Source organism: Epinephelus lanceolatus, chromosome 6 (assembly GCF_041903045.1).
Source record: "Epinephelus lanceolatus isolate andai-2023 chromosome 6, ASM4190304v1, whole genome shotgun sequence".
Classification (NCBI taxonomy): domain Eukaryota; kingdom Metazoa; phylum Chordata; class Actinopteri; order Perciformes; family Serranidae; genus Epinephelus; species Epinephelus lanceolatus.
Window position 1 is genome coordinate 4,225,992 of NC_135739.1, and position 18,527 is coordinate 4,244,518.

The 18,527-nt window shown below is 41.9% G+C and overlaps 1 protein-coding gene across 4 annotated transcripts; it reads left to right on the forward strand.

The window, feature by feature from the left end:
• The first annotated feature begins 995 nt into the window (after window positions 1-995).
• On the forward strand, window positions 996-17,717 carry LOC117253341 (uncharacterized). Of its 4 annotated transcripts, none has more exons than XM_033620704.2 (20): window positions 996-1,371; window positions 1,899-3,091; window positions 3,203-3,351; window positions 6,357-6,545; window positions 6,639-6,927; window positions 7,012-7,136; window positions 7,482-7,510; window positions 7,655-7,689; window positions 7,890-8,058; window positions 9,968-10,127; window positions 12,067-12,193; window positions 12,314-12,348; window positions 12,424-12,508; window positions 12,677-12,711; window positions 14,449-14,518; window positions 14,621-14,692; window positions 14,834-14,850; window positions 15,067-15,100; window positions 15,543-15,654; window positions 15,737-17,717. In XM_033620704.2, the coding sequence occupies exons 1-19, from the start codon at window positions 1,363-1,365 to the stop codon at window positions 15,637-15,639; spliced, it is 2,919 nt and encodes a 972-aa protein (XP_033476595.2). In that variant the 5' UTR covers window positions 996-1,362; the 3' UTR covers window positions 15,640-15,654; window positions 15,737-17,717. The 4 variants fall into 4 exon arrangements, with proteins under 4 accessions (XP_033476595.2, XP_033476594.2, XP_033476593.2 ...); XM_033620703.2 differs by having other exon boundaries at window positions 997-1,371; window positions 14,831-14,850; window positions 15,740-17,717; XM_033620702.2 differs by having other exon boundaries at window positions 998-1,371; window positions 14,831-14,850.
• Window positions 17,718-18,527: the final 810 nt, after the last annotated feature.

Sequence of the window (18,527 nt, forward strand, 5' to 3'; positions counted from 1 at the left end):
TGTTTACTAATGTTTTTGGACTGTGTTAGACTAGAGGAATACAAACAGGAATGTTTTTGGGGCCATTTTATCACTTAATTTGCTGTGTTATGAGTGGGTACATTATTAATATTTAAGTTGTAATGATTCAGCATTATTGAGTAACTGGTAAATTATTATTTCGTTGTCATATATAGTACTTTGTATATTGTTTCATTTGTATTGTCATGTGCAGTGTTTAAGCGGAGTCATTGTGTTCCCTTAGTTATGAGTTAACTGGTTCCTACCTGTGCTTGTTTTGTGGGGACAGTGAAGAGAAGATGCTGTACCCATGAGTTGTAAAGTGTTGGTACGGTCTTGCCGTGTTGGTAAAAATTAAACATTGCCCACAGCCTGGAAGAACTGAACACCAACCATCAAGACAAGAGGGTTACACGTGTATGAATTTTGAAAATGGCCGTAGTTCCCCTTTAAGTTTAAGTTTCATGTCCAGTTTAAATGGTTTCAATCTACCAATATTCCACTACACAGACCAGACCAGTGGGTTTCTGTTAATAACCAGGGAAAGAGAGGCCTGTGAGTCAAACCAGCAGCCCTGTCTGTGTATGAGGTCTCAGCTCTGACACACCTGTCAGCACAAGCTCAGGTTGGCAGAGAGTATCCTTTAAAACTGTGTCAGGGAGGCTGTGTGCCTGTAACATATGGTGTATTGATGTCATATTATAAATGCCTGCCTAAATACTTTTGTATTCTGTGTAACAAACCTGGAATGTTGACTGACCTCCTTTGTTTCCTTTTCCTCAAATGTTTACCCTCAAGATTCAGCTGAAGCTGCAGACAACACACCGTGAATCTAATGATGTATTAATGATACATCAACTCCTCACTACAAGAAACAAGCTGCTTTTGAAAAGGTGCAGGGCCTAATGTGTGCAAAAGTCGCAGTGGAAAATGAACAGTTATAAAAAACAACTGCAGCGACAACGTTTCATGACAGTGACTCACATTTGCGCGTACACGTAGTGCCAGCTGGGCCACATTCCTGAAGGATAAAAAAAAAAATCTGTTGAGAGTCAGCGTGGTGCGTTAAACTCAGACCCGTTTGACGAGACGGACTGTTTTTAAAAGATGAGTGTGAGTATTCCTACTCAACCTCATTCCAACACTGAAACCGTCTCTCGCGCGCATGGGACGCACACTTGTCTCGATCAGCGCGGAGGAGAAAGACGCACAGGTGCGACGGGTCGATAAAGATACGTTCAACTTATTGTTAGTGGTGGATTTTAATCGGTACATGATGAGAAACTGATGAAGAAACTCGCTGGAGTTAACTTTTTTTTTCACTACGAAGACCTTTGTCGTTTTGGTGGATAATTAAACACAATGGATCAAGTGAGTTGTGCTTTTTATATCAAATCCTTCCTCAGTGTGTATTTAACGATGATTTATGACATTAAAACGACACTATTTGCAATATTGAGATATTTAAACTGTGCTAACAGGTGTAGGTCTGCTTCCTGTCACAATGACACCATCTAACTCTTTAATACGCTGTGACTGAGTCAATGTCTTCACAGTAGTTGGATTAATTGAGCAGATACTGTATTTCTTACACACTTGTAAGACTCTTATTACGTGAGTGTGTTGACAGTCACCTGGTTTAAGCACTACAAATCAGGTCTGCCTACTTTCTCTCTTCAAACAGAGAGTGGTAGATATGTAAATGCAATAACAACACAACGATCATTGTGCTGTTAAGGCTGATACACTGCCGTGATTTCATTCTTACTCTGAGCTCAGCACCACACGATCTGTAATATCAAGTGACATGTTTTGTGATCTCAATCAGGTAAACTTAAATTCTGTATTTGCCTGATAGTGGTAATATATCTCAGCCTTATTCACTGTCCTTTCACCAGGAGGACAAATTGGACTTTATGGCCCTGAGGGCCAAGTTTCAGGAGGGAGAACACCTCCTGAAGCAACCCAAAATCAAACCTGCTCTCCCACAGAAACCAAAAGTTGTTCCTCCCCCACAGAGTCCCACTCACTACATCCCTGCAGGAGCACGCCCCTCCCTGCTCACCACCATCAACCAGAGCCTGGACGGGAAGACACCACTTGCTCCCAGAGTGGTCTTCAAGGATGACAAGAAGGAGAGCAAAAAGCCTCTCAGCCAGGTGAACTCTAAGGGGAAAGACAAGAGTGAAGGGAAGCTGAAAAAGAGTAAAGACAAGTCAAAAGGAAGCAAAGAGAAGCTCTTTGCTGATGAGGATGCAGAGGAGCAGAAGCCGAAGAAAGAGAACGGTAAAGACAAGAAGCTCCCGTTGCTCCCTGTGGCACCCAAGCAGAGCACTGCAGAGCTGGTGCCAGCCACGCCTCCACCTAAAGCCACAACACAAAAGAAGAAGGGCTTCCTGGGTTTCAGGAAGTCAGGAAAAAAAGATTCAGTGGAGGTCCCAGCAGAGCCCATCCTAGACAGCCCCAGCGCTGATGTTCCTGGACCAGCTCCACTTATCCCAGTACCTTCTGACTTTGGTGACACGCCACCAGAGCCGGAGATGGCAGCACCAAAGGCTCTAATGCCAAACATCCCCACCTTACCAAACGCAAGTGCTGCAGTGGAAATCACCCCACCCTCCACTATCCCTGCCTCTCCCGACTTCGGTCCACCTCCTGCCTTTATTCCTGATATTCCAACTCCTAAAGTGCCAACGCCAGAGATTGAAACTCCACTTGAGATAGAAACTCCTGCGCTGCACGTTTCCAGGCCAGCCAGCCAAAATGAAATCATTCCCAGTCCACCCAGTGCTACCCCAACCCCTCCACCCACTCGTGCCATCATTGATCCCCCACCAGTGGCCTCTACTCCCTCACCATCACCTCCTGAGCCTGAGATTGCAGTTGAGGCTGTAAACATAGCTGCGGTGGAGACGCCTCCTCCTCCAGTGGTGAATCGTACTTCCAATTCCACGCCATCTCCAAAACCTGAGCATCCGATCTCAGCCCTCTCAGCCCTCTCCAGGGCGGAGGACATGAGCCCAGTGAGAAGGAGTATACCGTGTGACCAGAGGATCTTCAATGCTCTGGAGAAGGCACGCAGGAAGACCAGGTGAACAACACACAACTTTATCAGTGCAGTTCTTTACTTTCAGAACTATACCATTTAGTTGTCGATCATTGCAAAACACTAACATCTTACAATGCCTTCATCTGGTTTCAGCCCACAGACAACCCCCATCACATCCTTCTCTGCCAGCCCACCTCCTGAAGAGTTTCCCCCGTCTCAGAGTCCCACCATCTCTCTCCCAGAGCTCCCACCCATTGATTATGCGGGGAACGCACCCAAACCAGTTAACGGCCTCGACCACCGTAAGTCTGAACTAATCACTGCAGCATTAATTTCCTCTTCGCTTCTTGTTTCATTATTTCTGGATTTTCTTTGACTCTTTACCTGAACATGAAGTGCACAACAGCATATCTCATCATCAGGTGTGCAGAGTGCAGCTACAGAACATCATTCGTCAGTGTAGGGTTTCAACTATACAGAAAATGTGGTATGTATAGTATGGTTTATGCCACAGGGTTGCTTCGGGTGTTGGTTTGGAGAGGCAGCTTTAGAGAAACTCACACACACACACACACACACACGTATAACGAGAACAGTCCTGACATTCCTCTGTTGTGCCAGAAACAACTGAGCAGCAGGTAGGGCAAAGCTGCAAAGGTATGTCAGCAATGACATGAGGAGGAGCAATGACAGGAGCATGTCCATCATTATGACACAGAGCCGCAGTGACAAACACTTTAATGGCTGTGCAGCTGACAGTGCATGAGATGAAAAGTGAGTCTGCTGCTGTGTTAACACTGAGTTCATTTACACAGAGATTATTAAGTCTGCATGTCGTAGAGCTACGAGCAACGAGGAAAACGGGATAACATCATTGAATATCACAATAACGATATTACTTGTGATAAAAAGACATTACAGTTTACCAATGTCTCCTTAGTCAACAGTTTGTATGATATCTAAGGAATTAGCGCCCCACAAATGGCATCGTCGTAATGTACTAAACATAAAGTTATGTAGGTTAGGTTTAGGAAACAAAACTTGGTAACGTAAAGCCAAATACTTCACATGAAGTTACCTGGGTTGGGTTTAGCAACGTGGTTGGGAATAATCGCATTATGTACTTAACGTAAAGTAACATACTTAACATAAAGTTATGTGATTATATTTGGCCAAGTAAAGTTACGTCAGCTAGATTAAGGAAAAAACACAGATGGCCACATTACTTACTTGACGTAAAGTTACCTACTTTACATTAAGTTACGTATGTTAGGTTTAGACAGGTCAAGTTGCGTGGGTTGGGGTTATGAAAAGATATGTGGTTGGGCATCTTCATGTTACGTACTTAAAGGTAGGATCTGGAGGATTTTCAAACAGAACAAAATATAGACATATACAAATGAAATCCTGCTTAATCATCACCTGTGGGCTTCTACTCATGTGTGGTGGTGACTCTGTTTGCAGAGCTCCTGCCCTTTAACTGTATTTTGATGTTTTTGTGAGCTCGGACCGCTTCTGGGTGGAGATTTGCCGTGTCTGAGCGTGTCCGAGCATGTCCGAGCGTGCACCAGCGCGAGCCTTGCCTGAACCTCTTCTGTGAAGCCGTTTTCTGTACCTCCGGGCTCCGTACACTCGGGAGAGTTGAGCCTGATAGGAGGGGCCAAATTTGAATGTGTGTTTACAAACCGCAACTGGAAAATCCTCCAGACCCTACCTTTAACATAAAGTTATTTAGATTATGTTTAGTCAAGTAAAGGTGCATCAGCTAGGTTTTAAGGAAAAAAACACAGATGGGCGTCGACATGTTACTTGAAGTCAAATGACATACTTTACATTAAGTTACGTATGTTAGGTTTAGGCAGGTAAAGTTGCGTAGGTTGGGTTTAGGAAGAGAAACGTGGTTGGGCATAATCACATTATGTACTTAACATAAAGTAACATACTTAACATAAAATTACATACATGAGGTTTGGTCGAGTGAAATTACAAAGGTTAGGTTTAGGAAAAGAAACTTGGATGGGTGTTGTCACGTTACTTACATAACATAAAGTTTCATCCTTTATATAAAGTTACAAGTTACGGAGGTTAGGTTTAGGAAAAGAAACATGGTGATGACGTGCCTTAAAAAACTCAAAGAGCACTTGGTTTCACACCGAACATGGTGACCAGTCTCCTGGGAGAAAGTCCTGTGTTTGTTTGACCCAGCCACGACCCAAACCTGCATAAATCTTTCACAAACTTTTGCTCTTTACTCCTGTCAGCACTTCCGTTGACAGCAGCCTTTCTGAATACATGAATTATACACACATTCTGGTGCATTGCTTGTTGTAGGAATACATATGAACACAGCATGAGAACACCGTCAGTGTACTTAAAGGGAATTATTTCCAACATTATTTTACTGAACAAATTGAACATTGTTCGGAGCATAAAAGGCACCAACAAAAACAATATAAGTTACATTTTAAAGTTGTGTTTTCTACTGATACACTCTTTTTAACAAACTGAAAAATTCCTGAGTGCAGTATTAAAGTCTTTAACCATGATGATAAAAAAATATCTATGTTATGCAGCTCTGGTATGTAGGTGTTCACACATCTATCAGTGTTAAACAGCCTCATGCTGTTTACCATTTCAATGCCATTGTCACTTATCATAGTGTAGTAACACTCATATATTTCTGCCAATTCTCAGTGCCCTTTTATTTTTTTAAAACACTTAATGTGCAGTGCAAAGTGATAACATTTTCAGAACAGTTCAACATAAATACAAGTTAGAACAGATATATTTTGCATTCCAAGTAAGAAAAGTGATGTACTTTGATGTAATGTGTAGAACAGAGTACCTTACAAGTTCTTTAGATTATAAGAAATGCATTAACTTAAGAAATGTCTTAAAAAGTAAAAATAAAAGAAAGACTCAAAGATTTTTAAAGCGAGGTACGCTGTGTGTTTCTTCATTAAGGTGTCCTGATTTTTCACTCGTTGCATTATCTCTGCTCTGCAGCGTTCTATCACAACAACTTCCACACAGACTGGTTTGGTCTCCTCACAAATCAAATTCTTCCACTCAGCTTGCTCTTGTCTTCTCTCACTCTCCCTCTCTGTGCTTGGAATCTTCATTCAGGTGTTCCAGCTGAAGTGTTTTACTGTTTTGACTGTGTTCATATGCAAATCTAGCTGCTTAAATGTCTGTTAAGATTTTAATTTAAGACTTTGTAAAACCAGTAAACATGTGACAAACAAGCCATGCACAGAGATTCTAAGCATGATACACTTGTGTTAATACATGACGTCATTCTTTGCAGGGCAAGCCTCTCCAGTGCTGGAGGGTATCAGTGAGGAGGGGTCCAACCCTATCCCAGAGCTGTTGGTGGTCCCACCTCCTCCACCCAAGAAGATCCTCCGAAACACTGGGTCTCTGGATCCTACTCCAGAGGAGCCAGGCAGACCTCCATCTGTCAGCCTGAATGAATTCATCCCTCCTCCTTTGGAAGGTAACGGTCACCATTTTGTACTTACAACTTTGTGAACCCAACTTAAACAGCCCCCTGAATATTGTTTTTATATTGTCCCCTCCTCATCTACAGAGATCCCTGCTCCTCCTGAATTCGGGACCGACACCACAGATGTCCCAGAGTTTGACGACGTGGCCTCAGATGCTCACTCTCCAGAGCTGCCGGTGTCACAGAGGAACGGGGATGAGTACTCAGGTCCAGATTCTCCAAATGGACAGAACCCGCCAGAGTTTTACGGCAATGGGGTAACTCCTCCAGGAGTGGAGGTCCCTGCATCACCAGTGTTTGGGGGCGAAAACCAACACAATTCACTACCAGAATTCTCTTTGCCTATCTTTCAGGGGTCCCCACCACAGGCAGGGTGAGTCATCCTGATCTCTGTGCCTGGAAATACTCGTTCATCTCTGAGAACTTTGTTTTGATTCTTTCACTCTAACTCACCCAGGCTCGAAACTCAAGTTGGCAACGGTGTCTACGCAAGTGAGGAAAATGTCTATGAGGACATCTCCACATCTCCGACCAAAAAGAAAGGGAAGAGTGACGGCAAGAAACGCAAAGGACCACCAAAGAGTAAGGATTCTCTTTGGTCAACACTACCAATGAGACGTTAGAGTTTCTGAACACCAGATATAATCACAGCAGTCATATCACAATGATAAGAAATCTAAATAAACACATTATGTTCATGTATTTGCTGTACGATAGTGCACCTGCATCAAGTGTGACATTTAACTAGAATCTCTAGTTCTAAAGATGCTGAAGTCTTTCGTCCATGCTGATCGCCATAAATAAACAATATTTTCTTGTGTGAGGAATGCATCAAAACTGAATAGCACTGTGTAATAGTACCATATGCTGTGAGCCTTCCTTGTTTGTATTCTAAGCTGACTTTTTGACAATTTGTTGTTTACACAGATCCATATGCTGAGGCACAACAGGAAGCCGTAAGTAGCTTTGTGATAACTAAGTCATTCTCAAATATACAAAACAAACACATTTTCTGAATGACAGCTGTTGCTTATCTGTTGGAGATGCCACTGATTTAGAATAAACTGAATCAAGTCTTATCTCTTCGTTGGTGTTTACAGGCTGAAGAAAAAACCAAGACGGGCAGGTTTGGCAGGTAAGGCCTTATTTCTTTTTTTTTTTTTTTGTTTTTGACCCACTTCTCTTTTCATCTCGGTTATCCCCCAGACGCTGTTAGCAGTGAGGGAGTTCGGTCCGCCTTTGTTTCCCTCATAATCTCCTCTGTCATTTAAACATGCAGCGAGGAGTCCCTTTCAGACAAGATGATATCCCTCTCTCTTCCTCTCTCCTCTGCAGGGGCGACAAGAAAGCTGCCGCAGAAGGGCTGGATGAGAAGGAGCTGAAAAAGAGAGAGAAGCAGCGCCTGGAGAAGGAGAAGAAGGAGCTGAAGGAGAAACAAGAGAGGGAAAAGAAAGAGCAGAAAGAGAGGGAAAAGAAGGAGAACGAGATGAAGAAGAAATTCAAAGTGAGTGATGTTATTTGGACGGAGGAGGGAGGTATGGAAGGTGAATGGGCAGCGGGGAAGGGTGGGGTATATGTCTTGGCGTACAAACCTGTCTGGATTCATTCCTCCAAGTGAGAGAGTTGAGCTGAGCAGCATGTGCGAGCTCAAATGGAATCTGTGTAAACATTGTCTCATTGTTTCTCTGACAGGAGATCGATAGGCTATTCTTTTCTTCTGTGATATACCATCACCATATTCTAACGACAGAACATGACTCTCTCCAGGATCCAGTGGGTCCTGCGAATGTTCAACTTGAAACCGACATCTCTGGCCAAACAGAAAGAATAAGATGCATTATAGTTACTGAAGAAAAAGCGAGGCAGCAAAGCATCTTATAGTTACAGTAAAACTCTCCACAGTATGAACAGTGGTTACATGAGCCTCAAAACCAGACACAACTCAGCCCTGAGCAGAGTGACCGTCCTCTACTGACCAATCAGACTGCAGTGTTCACAGCTCCACCTTTTAGTACCAGATCTGTGTGCTAGGTACCCCAACAGAGGGGGGACCAAACATGGGGACGGCACACGACAGTTCTGTTGGTACCATCCACAACTTCTCACAGTGTAAACGGAAAAAAAGTGTATCGAACCGTACTGCTCTGTGGAAACGGGGCTTTAGTGACAAGCTGGTGAACACAGTGAAGAATTTAGCAGCTAATGAGTCAGTTATTTCCCTCAGCAGATGGTAAGGAGATGAAAAAGAGTTAAATTAGAGCGGATATTAAACAAAAAAGCAGTTAGTGAAAATGAAACACTAAAAGTCTCATGAATGCATTCCACACTGTCATAAGAGGTGTTATGTCATGAAAGGGGAAGTTCATTATTTTCCAGCCTGGACCCTATATAGTTTTCCCATGTTTTTGTGTCTCAGTGACTAATGAAAACAACAATCTATGAAATTGCAGTATTGAGCGAGAGGGCTGAAGCCGTTTGTGGTGGAACAGGCTGAGGCCTTTCACCCTCAATGTACGGCCACTGAAAGTGCTTGTTTTGCTTCTGACGTGCTCAGATCTCATTCAAAGTGTCTGAGACATTATGGAAAGGATCCTTATAGATGTAGACCTTGTTGTTAAAGAGTAAGATCCTTTTTGTTTAACCAGAAATGGTCCTGAAATCACCATCACCAAACCCACAAGACTTCATTTCAACACATGGTCATTTTGGTGCGTATAGAGTCACCAGAGTTGGCAATTGATGGAAAAGTGGGAAGACAAACCAGGACAGCTTTTGTGAGTTTTATTTTGTTTCTGTTGACTTTGTATGTATGTGTTTTATGATGATAAAATTACTTCTTTTTTTTTTTTTTTTTTTTACATGAAGTATGGATAAATGTTTGGTGATGGTTATTTCAGGGCTGTTTCAGGTTAAACTAAAAGGATCTTGCTCTTTCACAAAGAGGTCTTTCTCTGTAGGATTCTTTCCGTGATGTTGTCAGACACTTAAAATAATCTGAGCCTGTCTGTGGCAAAAACAATCACTTTTAATGGATGTAAGTTGACAGTGCAAACATGCTTCAAGTGGTTACACTGCAGTCTGTTTCACGGCAGTCTTCTCAATATTGGACCAATTTCAAAAAGTGTTGTTCCCATCAGTCACTTAGATACAAAACATGGTAAAATTAGGGTCCAGGTTGAAAAATATCAAACTTGCAGGAAAAGCACAGGTGAAATTAGTATCTGTAATAATGGCTAAGTTCCACTAGGTGTGAACTATTCCCATGAGACAGGACGTCCTCCCCTAAATTGAAAGCAGCTTTTCCTGCTGTGAAAAAGGTCTCTCTCTCTATCGCAAGTATGTGAGCTCTGTTATGTGCATATGTACAAACAGTATGTGAATGTGTGGTTTTAACCTGCTCCTGTATTTGTTAGATCACAGGACAGGAGGATGCCATGTACCAGGCAACAGTAACTGTGACGACCAAGGGACGTAAGCACGATCTGCCCGTCACCAACGGTGACACCGTCAGCATCATCCGAACAACCAACTGTCCTAAAGGGAAATGGCTGGCCAGAGACAGCAGCAACAACTGTGAGTTAACAACAACAAAAAAAGTAAACTATGTCATTAGAAATGTGCTCACGTCAAAGGTAGAGGGATGCATAAAGAAAGAGGTCTATTACAGGGTCCTTCAAAGAGTCTTAATCTCCTGAGACCTGAACTTTTGTTTGGTCTACATTTTTAATTCAGCAGGACCCAATAAGTAGAGTAAAACTAGAGATGTACTGATACCACTTTTTCCTTCCCGATACCGATTCCGATCCCTGAACCTTAGGTATCTGCCAATACCGAGTACAGATCTGATACCAGCGCATAAAATAAAAATGGATGGGTTATGAATTGTCCTAAAACTCTATGTAAAATATTAAGGAATAAATACATAATAGTAGAATGAATGCCATAAAACTTTTTTTATTATTATTATCCAGTGTTGACACAGATACAAGACACAGGTTAAAGTGCAGCCACACAAATTGGTAAAAAAGACATTTTAAAGGCTACAGTAGAATGCTTTTTAAACTCCGCTCCGTTTCCGTTTCGTTTGCCTGTAGCGTGCGTATGTGTAATGATGTGAGGCATTACGTGGTATCGGATTGGTCATAGGCTGTACTCGTATGGCAAGCCGTTTTAACATTTAATAGCTAGACTGGATATTCATTACTGATATCTGCAACATAATTTTGCCTAGTCAAAACTCTTATTCAAGATATCTGTAATTAGATTTTGACTAGTCAAAACTCTAATTACAGATATCTGTAATTCAGTTTTGACTAGTAAGATTCAAACTACTTTTGCCATTCATGTGTATGGGGTTTGTCATTGTAGATATCTCCAATGTAGTTGCGGATATCTGCAATTCTTATTGCGGATATCTGCAACTGAATTGGAGATATCTGTAATTCAGTTGCAGATATCTACAACGTCATTTTGACTAGTCATAATTCAAGTTCAAGATATCTTTAATTATCATTAATTGAAGATATCTACATGGTCCTTTCTAGATATCTTGAATTAAGTTTCAGATAGTCAGAATGACGTTGTAGATATCTGCAACTGAATTAGAGATATCTCCAATGTAGTTGCAGATATCTGCAACTACATTGGAGATATCTATAATGAGAAACCCCATACACATTAATGGCAAAAGTAGTTTGAATCTTACTAGTCAAAATCTAATTACAGATATCTGTAACTGTAGTTTTGACTAGTCAGAATGACGTCATAGGTATCTTCAATTAAAATGCATACTAGTCACAATGACATTATGACTAGTCAAAATGGTGTTGTTGATATCTATAATGGTAATTCCGGATAGTCAAACATAGCGATTAAATGTTAAAACGGCTTGCCATAGTACTCGCCGACCGCATTTTAGGCAGTATCGGAGGCATTTCCAATACTGGTATCGGTATCGGTACAACTCTAAAAAAAACTAGACATTGTTGATTATAATTAAGTCCAAATGTCCTCAAATGAATACAGCACTGGCAGCACTGTCGCTAGCATTGGAAAAATTTGTTGCCATATCAAACTAGACACATTATTAATCATAAATAAACAAGTTTCTGTCCACTTTTGTGTCGGGATCTGCCGCAGCCTGACTTGGCAGAGATGGCTGCCATCTTGTTTTTACATGGATTAGTGTATTTTGCTCTTATTGCCACTAGATGGCACAAAAAAGTGTCCACAAACGAGGACAACAGGTCTGAGTTGAGAAGTGTGAAGTATAGGGTCAAGTAAACCCAAAATGTGATGTCCTCATATGAGGATACTGGGCCTTGATGTCATGAAATGATCTTAATTTAAAAAGCATTAAATTTAAGTGTCTTCTACATGTAAACACCTTGTATTAGTGTTTGTGCACCTCCCTTATACACAGCTAACTGTATAAAAGTGTTTGCACAGATAACTTTATCTCCTGTGGTCTCTGATTGCTGATTGCACCGCTGACTCTGTGAGTGTGTTCCAGATGGGTATATTGCGGTGGATCATGTGGAGCTGGACATAAAGGAGATGTTGGAGCTGGGAAAGAAGGCTGCAAACACACACAAGAGCAGCAACAATATTATCGAGGATGTTGCAAGATCAGGGAGCAGGTACATGTGCACATGTGATAACTTATCCCAACAATCCAATGAATAAACCTCCTCACTCATTATTCATTACACTGTTAAATTTAAATGATGATTTATAGCTGTTGTTGTCTCTTTTCTCAGGACCTCAAACCACTATCCTCTGTCAGCAGAAAGCTGTAAGTTTTAATAATGATAACAGTATATGTTTAAGTTAATCTGCAGCAGTTTGATGCTGATGTTGGTGTGTTCAGTCACAGATGACAGTGAGGAGTGGACCGGTGATGATGACGAACCTCTGTCCCCTACCTCGAACGCTACAGATCCACTGGCTCCAATGTAAGTCCATGTTAGCCTGAATATACTGCACAGGGCTGAGCTGTTCACTTTTGATTTATAGAACAAGATACAGACCCATGATGAGCATTGTTGACGATGATCTCTGATTAGTCATTTGTATTTTTTCTTAACCAAAGCCATGTCTTGTCAATGTCTTTTCCTCCGCAGCGGTCACTCCAGGACGCTCTCAGTGCCAGACATGGGTAAGAAATTCCAAACCAGACTTTCTTCAGCAAATTGTACTTGTAAGCTTAACAATAAGGTTAAACAAAGTGTGTCTGCTTGTGACAGTAGGTTACATAACCACACACGTCTCCTCCATGTGTTATCTTGATGCAAGTGTGCAGATACAACAGAGAAGCGATACTACAAACAGATGGATTTTTACGTCAGATTAAGTTGATGATTGTTTCAGACAAGCACAGGATCCATGTACAAGTCTTTATCATCAGATGGTCTTTTAAAGGCAGCAGAAAACTTTCGCCATCTATGCTTCTGTGGCTGCGAGTTGAAGGTGTTGTGGAGCCCTAGCAAAGTTTTTAGTGACAAATTTATGTAATAACTTTTGGATTATTAGTTAACACCAAGTCTTGTATCTGTAGGTCAGAACAGGAGAAGTGATGTGTGAGGCTACATCTTTTTTTCTCTCGTTAGTTGTTAAGCGCTGGTCATCAAAGCACAAAGACGATAATCACGGACGAAAATCACGGAAGTTTAGGACTGAGCTTCTCCTCTGAGCTGGCTGAGAATGAGGCAGGAGGGTGAAAAGGACCGGTGCATGCTGGCATTCTAAAAACAACAGGAAGTTAGTGATTTGTTTTTTGTTTTTTTCAGCTGATTTGACCTGCTCATCAACTCAGCAGCAGTGGCTGTAACGCACAACTCATGGAGGCAATTATGGGACTTTAAAACCCACTTCCTCTCATCATAACTCAGTCAAATTTGAACACAAAGATGAAATATAAATATTCTAATCCGGTGACCGTCGCCTCCATAAATCTGCTTGGAAATCTAATAACTCTCGAACTTACCTGAGAATCATCACGTTTTAAGTTTTCTTCGGTATCACAGTAATCCAGTGACAGCTGACTGTACATCCATGGGTACACTGCAGACAGGGTATGCTAATAGCTAACTCAGGTATAAAACAAATAAACTAGTAGCAACATAGCTAGCTAACTGACCCTATGGTGACATTATACTTCCTGTTTACATCCCCCAGACTCCCAGAGCATTATTGGAAGTGTAGTCTCAAACCATAGAGCATGATTGTCTCAGGGGCCGTACACACGCCATGTTTTGCCTTGTTTGTGCCAGCTGTCAAAAGGTTGCATCTGAGGAGTCAACCTTTGCAAGCACCGTGTCATAGCCTATTTACCTGAAATCCTAAGTGGCAGCCCTGATATCTACGGAAGAAGGGAAAGATATCTGTCGGCTCTGACTGGTTGGTCGTCATCACATGACATGTGGTGTGCGCTGCTGAGTTCCAAAAGTTGAACTCGGTTTATCTCGATGCACAGCTGTCATGCCCTAAAAAAGAAGGTGCTTGGGAATGCGTGCGCATCGTGATGGCATTGCTCTGGCTTTTGAGCACGCTTGCCAAAACAATGAATTGTGTAAATTTTATTCATATTGCATTCTAAGTTGTGTGGTTCAGTCAATTCGTCTGAGCCACAGTGTCAGACTTTCGAACTTGAAAGTATCATCAGTAGCATTGTGGTGACACTGGCCGCTTAATTTAGTCTAAGGGGTTTTTAAACTTAATTTAAAGACACACTGACCTCTTAGCTCTGTTTGCATACTTTAACAGTGACTCACAACCTCACTGGATGAGCCGGTTGTTTGAGTAAACAGGAAGATGTGATTATGGTATGATTAATGCTTTAGGTGCGTGACGTTAAAGTGCATCACATTTACCTCTCATTTATTCATTTTCTCAGGAAACAAAGACCTCAGTGTAAACCATGCGCACAGTCAAAGTGACCTCAGTGCAGATGGCCCCCATGTCCAGTGAGTTCACCTGTTTCCCTCTTACATAAACACACACACACACACACACACATAGATGCAGAATGTGGATATACAATACATGTGTGTTTGTCTTTTTATCAGAGCAAGACATGAAGCACTTCATAAGCTGGCGACATTTTTCCATTCACCCAAACCTGTGGAGCCAGCTGCCAGGTAGGCTCAGTGCACAAATGTTCACCTGCTGTACACACACACACACACACACACACACACACACACACACATATATGTGCACATGCACATGCATACAAATAAGGTTTTAATTTTTGCTTTTGCTTTTTTTTTTAACAGCAGCACTGAACCAGAGAAAAGTAAGTGATGCATAAAATATCCCCGATCCTAAAATATAGAAAAAAGATATAGACATCTTGCATGTGAATACAACATAGATTATATAAAATTATGTATGTATAATGGTGTGTAACATGATCATTCAGTCACTGAAAAATCCATCTGTCTCCCTTATAACACATTTGATGTGTTTGATAAATGGATTTTTGAAACTTAATACTCTGTTCCTATCTCAGGTCCTGTGCCTGTGAAAGAGGAAGCAGCTCCCATGTGAGTAGGGTTATAAAACACACACACACACACACACACACACACACACACACACACACACACACACACACAAAGAAAAATGCCGAACATGTTGTGCAACCTGTAGACGGACAAGTTTCCTTCATTTCTGTCTGTAATGGGTTGCTAAGCATGAAAAGAGCGTTTAATTCTTTTTGTGTTTGAGAGAAAAAGAGACGGACGAAGAATCCCCTCCTCTCCTACCAGGAAGTTACACTGGCTTGTGCCCTGGTAGAAGAATGAGTCGAGTCCTCGTAATGTGCTTTTCACATTTATCAGTGGTGTCATATTCATGGTCAAAATGAGGTCACCCTCCTTTGTCGCTGCTGGCACAGTAACCAACATGGCAGCACCTACGTACTAAGCAACAGTCTCTGGGCAACACGGGGAAGGTTGAGTTATTTTGAAATGTGTTTTTCTGCAGACCTGAAGCCAGTTCAACACAGGAAGTTGATTTAGACTCTACTGATATGCTCATTTTACCTCCTCCTGCCCTGTACGCTGACCTGGCCGCGGAGTAATTATCATAAAACCAGGTGAGCATGAATCACCTGGAGTCTCTCGTCACTCACAGCTCTGTGCACTTCACACACTGACATGATGTCTTTCTGTTTGTAGCAGCTGGGCAAAAAGCAGCCAGGCAGAGGAAACAGGATTTGTCTATGTTATTCTTCACTCCGTGACCCGTCTCAGTCACATAATACTGTGACAGTAACTTCATCTTCTTGATAATAACCTTTTTTACCTGGTGACTGCATTTGTGGATCAGTATGATGATGAAGAAGAGCAGGATTTGGGGATTTCTCGACAAGCAACACACCATCTCAGCAACTAGAACTTTTTGTGCGCTTTTTTTGAAGCACTCGCTGTGAAACCAGAGGGACAGTTTGCCTGGTGGCTCTGAGTGACTTTGAATATTGGACCAAGATGAACTGCTGATCCTGGGAAAGGACTTATGAACTGTTGCAGACACACACCCTGGAGGCTGTTGTAGGGAAAATTACAAACTTCCTGTGCAAACACCAGAAAGCTAAATCTATTTAAAGTGGAAACAGACAACTTTTCAGCTTTCCCCACTAGCATTTCCAAGGGGTATTATTGTTGGCACCACTGTTGCAAAGACAACCGGCTCACTTTACATGTACTTTTGAGCTTAGCAGCCACCACAGTTTCACAGTTACTTCGGTTGTTCCACTGTCTGTCATTTCCGCTACTGGGGATAGTAACTGCACAGAAGGTACACTGATACTCTTCAGTAACTGTGGATGGCTACTGGGGAAACAAAAGCGCTATCCTCTTTCTGTTTTTGGTTGTGCAATGGTTGATGCACTTCCTTGGTGCCATAAACAAGCAAACAGGATTGCATAATGACAGTGAGGCTTATGGGGAACCAGTCTCAACACGAATAGTGTCAGTATTCTATAGCCATTAGGGTACAGTTACACATGAGCAAAATTAACAGTGGTGAATATTAGCCTTCCGTTCACTTCCATTCAATGTGAGCAAAGGGGGGCGTTGAATATTTGCTTCTGGTGGCAAAGCAAATCACATCTTCACATCACATGGAGTTCCTCAGGGAACTATAGTGAACTTTGCTTGGCAACGTTGCAGCTTCAAGTACTAGCAGAGTAGCACATGTGGAGGAGACAGTGATTGTTGCTCTGTTTAACCAGCCAATACTGAATGATATTGGCCATGAAAAACACAAACTGCTCCACATGAGAAATGCTGCTTGGCGAGAGACAGAAATGGAATGTAAGAAAATGGAAAATAACATCATATTTCGTTGTATTTATCAGCAGGCTAGCTAACATTAGCCAGAAAGCTAGCCCATATTATCGCCTTGGCAGCGTGGCCACTCGCCTGCGTTGCTCATGTGATTGTACCCTGACATTGTGCAAGCCATATTTACTTCATACTGACAAGTTAAAGCAAAAGAAATTGTCTATTTCTACTTTAAAACGGTGGAAAGAAGGAGAGGACAATGAAAATGTAGATTTTTCGTAGACCGGGGAATTTTTTAAGGTTAGGACGCTATCCTGAACGGGGAATTGTTAACTAACCAATTCCATCCATGTTCCCAGTAATCAATAGTTTTTCTTCAGGCTCAACCACTAATCCAACAGTTCAGTTATCGGTGTCTGAATATTTATCGTCGTCTACATATAGCAGTTTCAAGGGCTGGATGGAAATTGGTGTCTTACAAACTTGTTACCAGTTTACAGTGTTGGTAGCAAATGGATGAATAGTAATATAGCTGATAAACTTACAAATGAACAAAGACTTAAAGGTCCAGTGTGTAGGATTCGGTGATGTCCAGCAGCTGAGGGTGCAGGTTGCTCCCGTGTAATGAGCGTGGCCGACGCAAAAACGTGAACGGCCCTGTCAGAGCAGTGATTTGTCTGTTGTGGGCTACTGTAGAAACAACATGATGGACCTCATGGAAGAGGACCCGCTCAGTACGTAGATATAAACAGCTCATTCTAAGGTAATGAAAACAGTGATTCTGTGAATATTCTCCCTGAATCCTACACACTGGACATTTAATATGATTTTAGGTTTGGTCATCAGCAGTAATTAAAGAACCTGTATGTGGCCAGCTCTACCCCACAAGTGTTGTGATCTATTTTAGTTTATTTCATACTGCATCTATAGGACTCTGGTTAAAGTGCCGTTCACCCCAAAATCAGAAATGCATTTTTTTTGTCCTCTTACCTGTGGTGCTATTTATCAGTCTAGATTGCTTTGGTGTGAGTTGCACAGTGTTGGAGATATGTTCCAACACATGTTCACCGTTCCAAACTTCCTGCTGTTGAGAAAAGGTGATGAGAATGGAAGAAACGAGCAAGAAGTTTTCATTTACCTCTTGGGTGACCCCGCCAGAATGTTCTGGGAGCCTGTGAAGCTCAGTAACATCAAGTGGAACTTTGAAAAGTTTCTGGTGGGACAGGACGTGAAACCGGTGAAGTGTTGGCACCAATGTTTTAATGTTTCAGAGGTCAAAGCTGACATTCGCAGATACCTCCTCCAGCAGTACACACGAGATCTTTAATTCGATCTCTGACTCATCATACTGTATTGTTGATCTGATGACATAGTCGCAATAAGATACACAGGATAAGTAGTGCTAATGGAGACTGTAAGAGTGAGGCACTAGATGGCGCTCAGCTTGTGGAGCTCAAAGCACCAAAAAAATCCATTTGTAATACTCAACATCAATGTCTCTTTCCAGAAATCATGACCCAGTTACTCAAGATAATCCACAGACCTTGTGAGCAGTCTCATGTAGGAACTATTTTCTTTCTACCGAACCACACCCACCAACTGGATCACTGCACAGAAGGAAGTGTGCATCAACTGCTAGCTCACCTCACGAGCATGAGCCTCTCGTTCATGAGTACATGCAAGC

Coding starts and splice junctions, on each gene's coding strand:
- LOC117253341 (XM_033620703.2), top strand. Junction 8,059..9,967: donor AGATGAAGAAGAAATTCAAA/GTGAGTGATGTT, acceptor TGTATTTGTTAG/ATCACAGGACAGGAGGATGC. Junction 15,101..15,542: donor AAAGAGGAAGCAGCTCCCAT/GTGAGTAGGGTT, acceptor GTTTTTCTGCAG/ACCTGAAGCCAGTTCAACAC.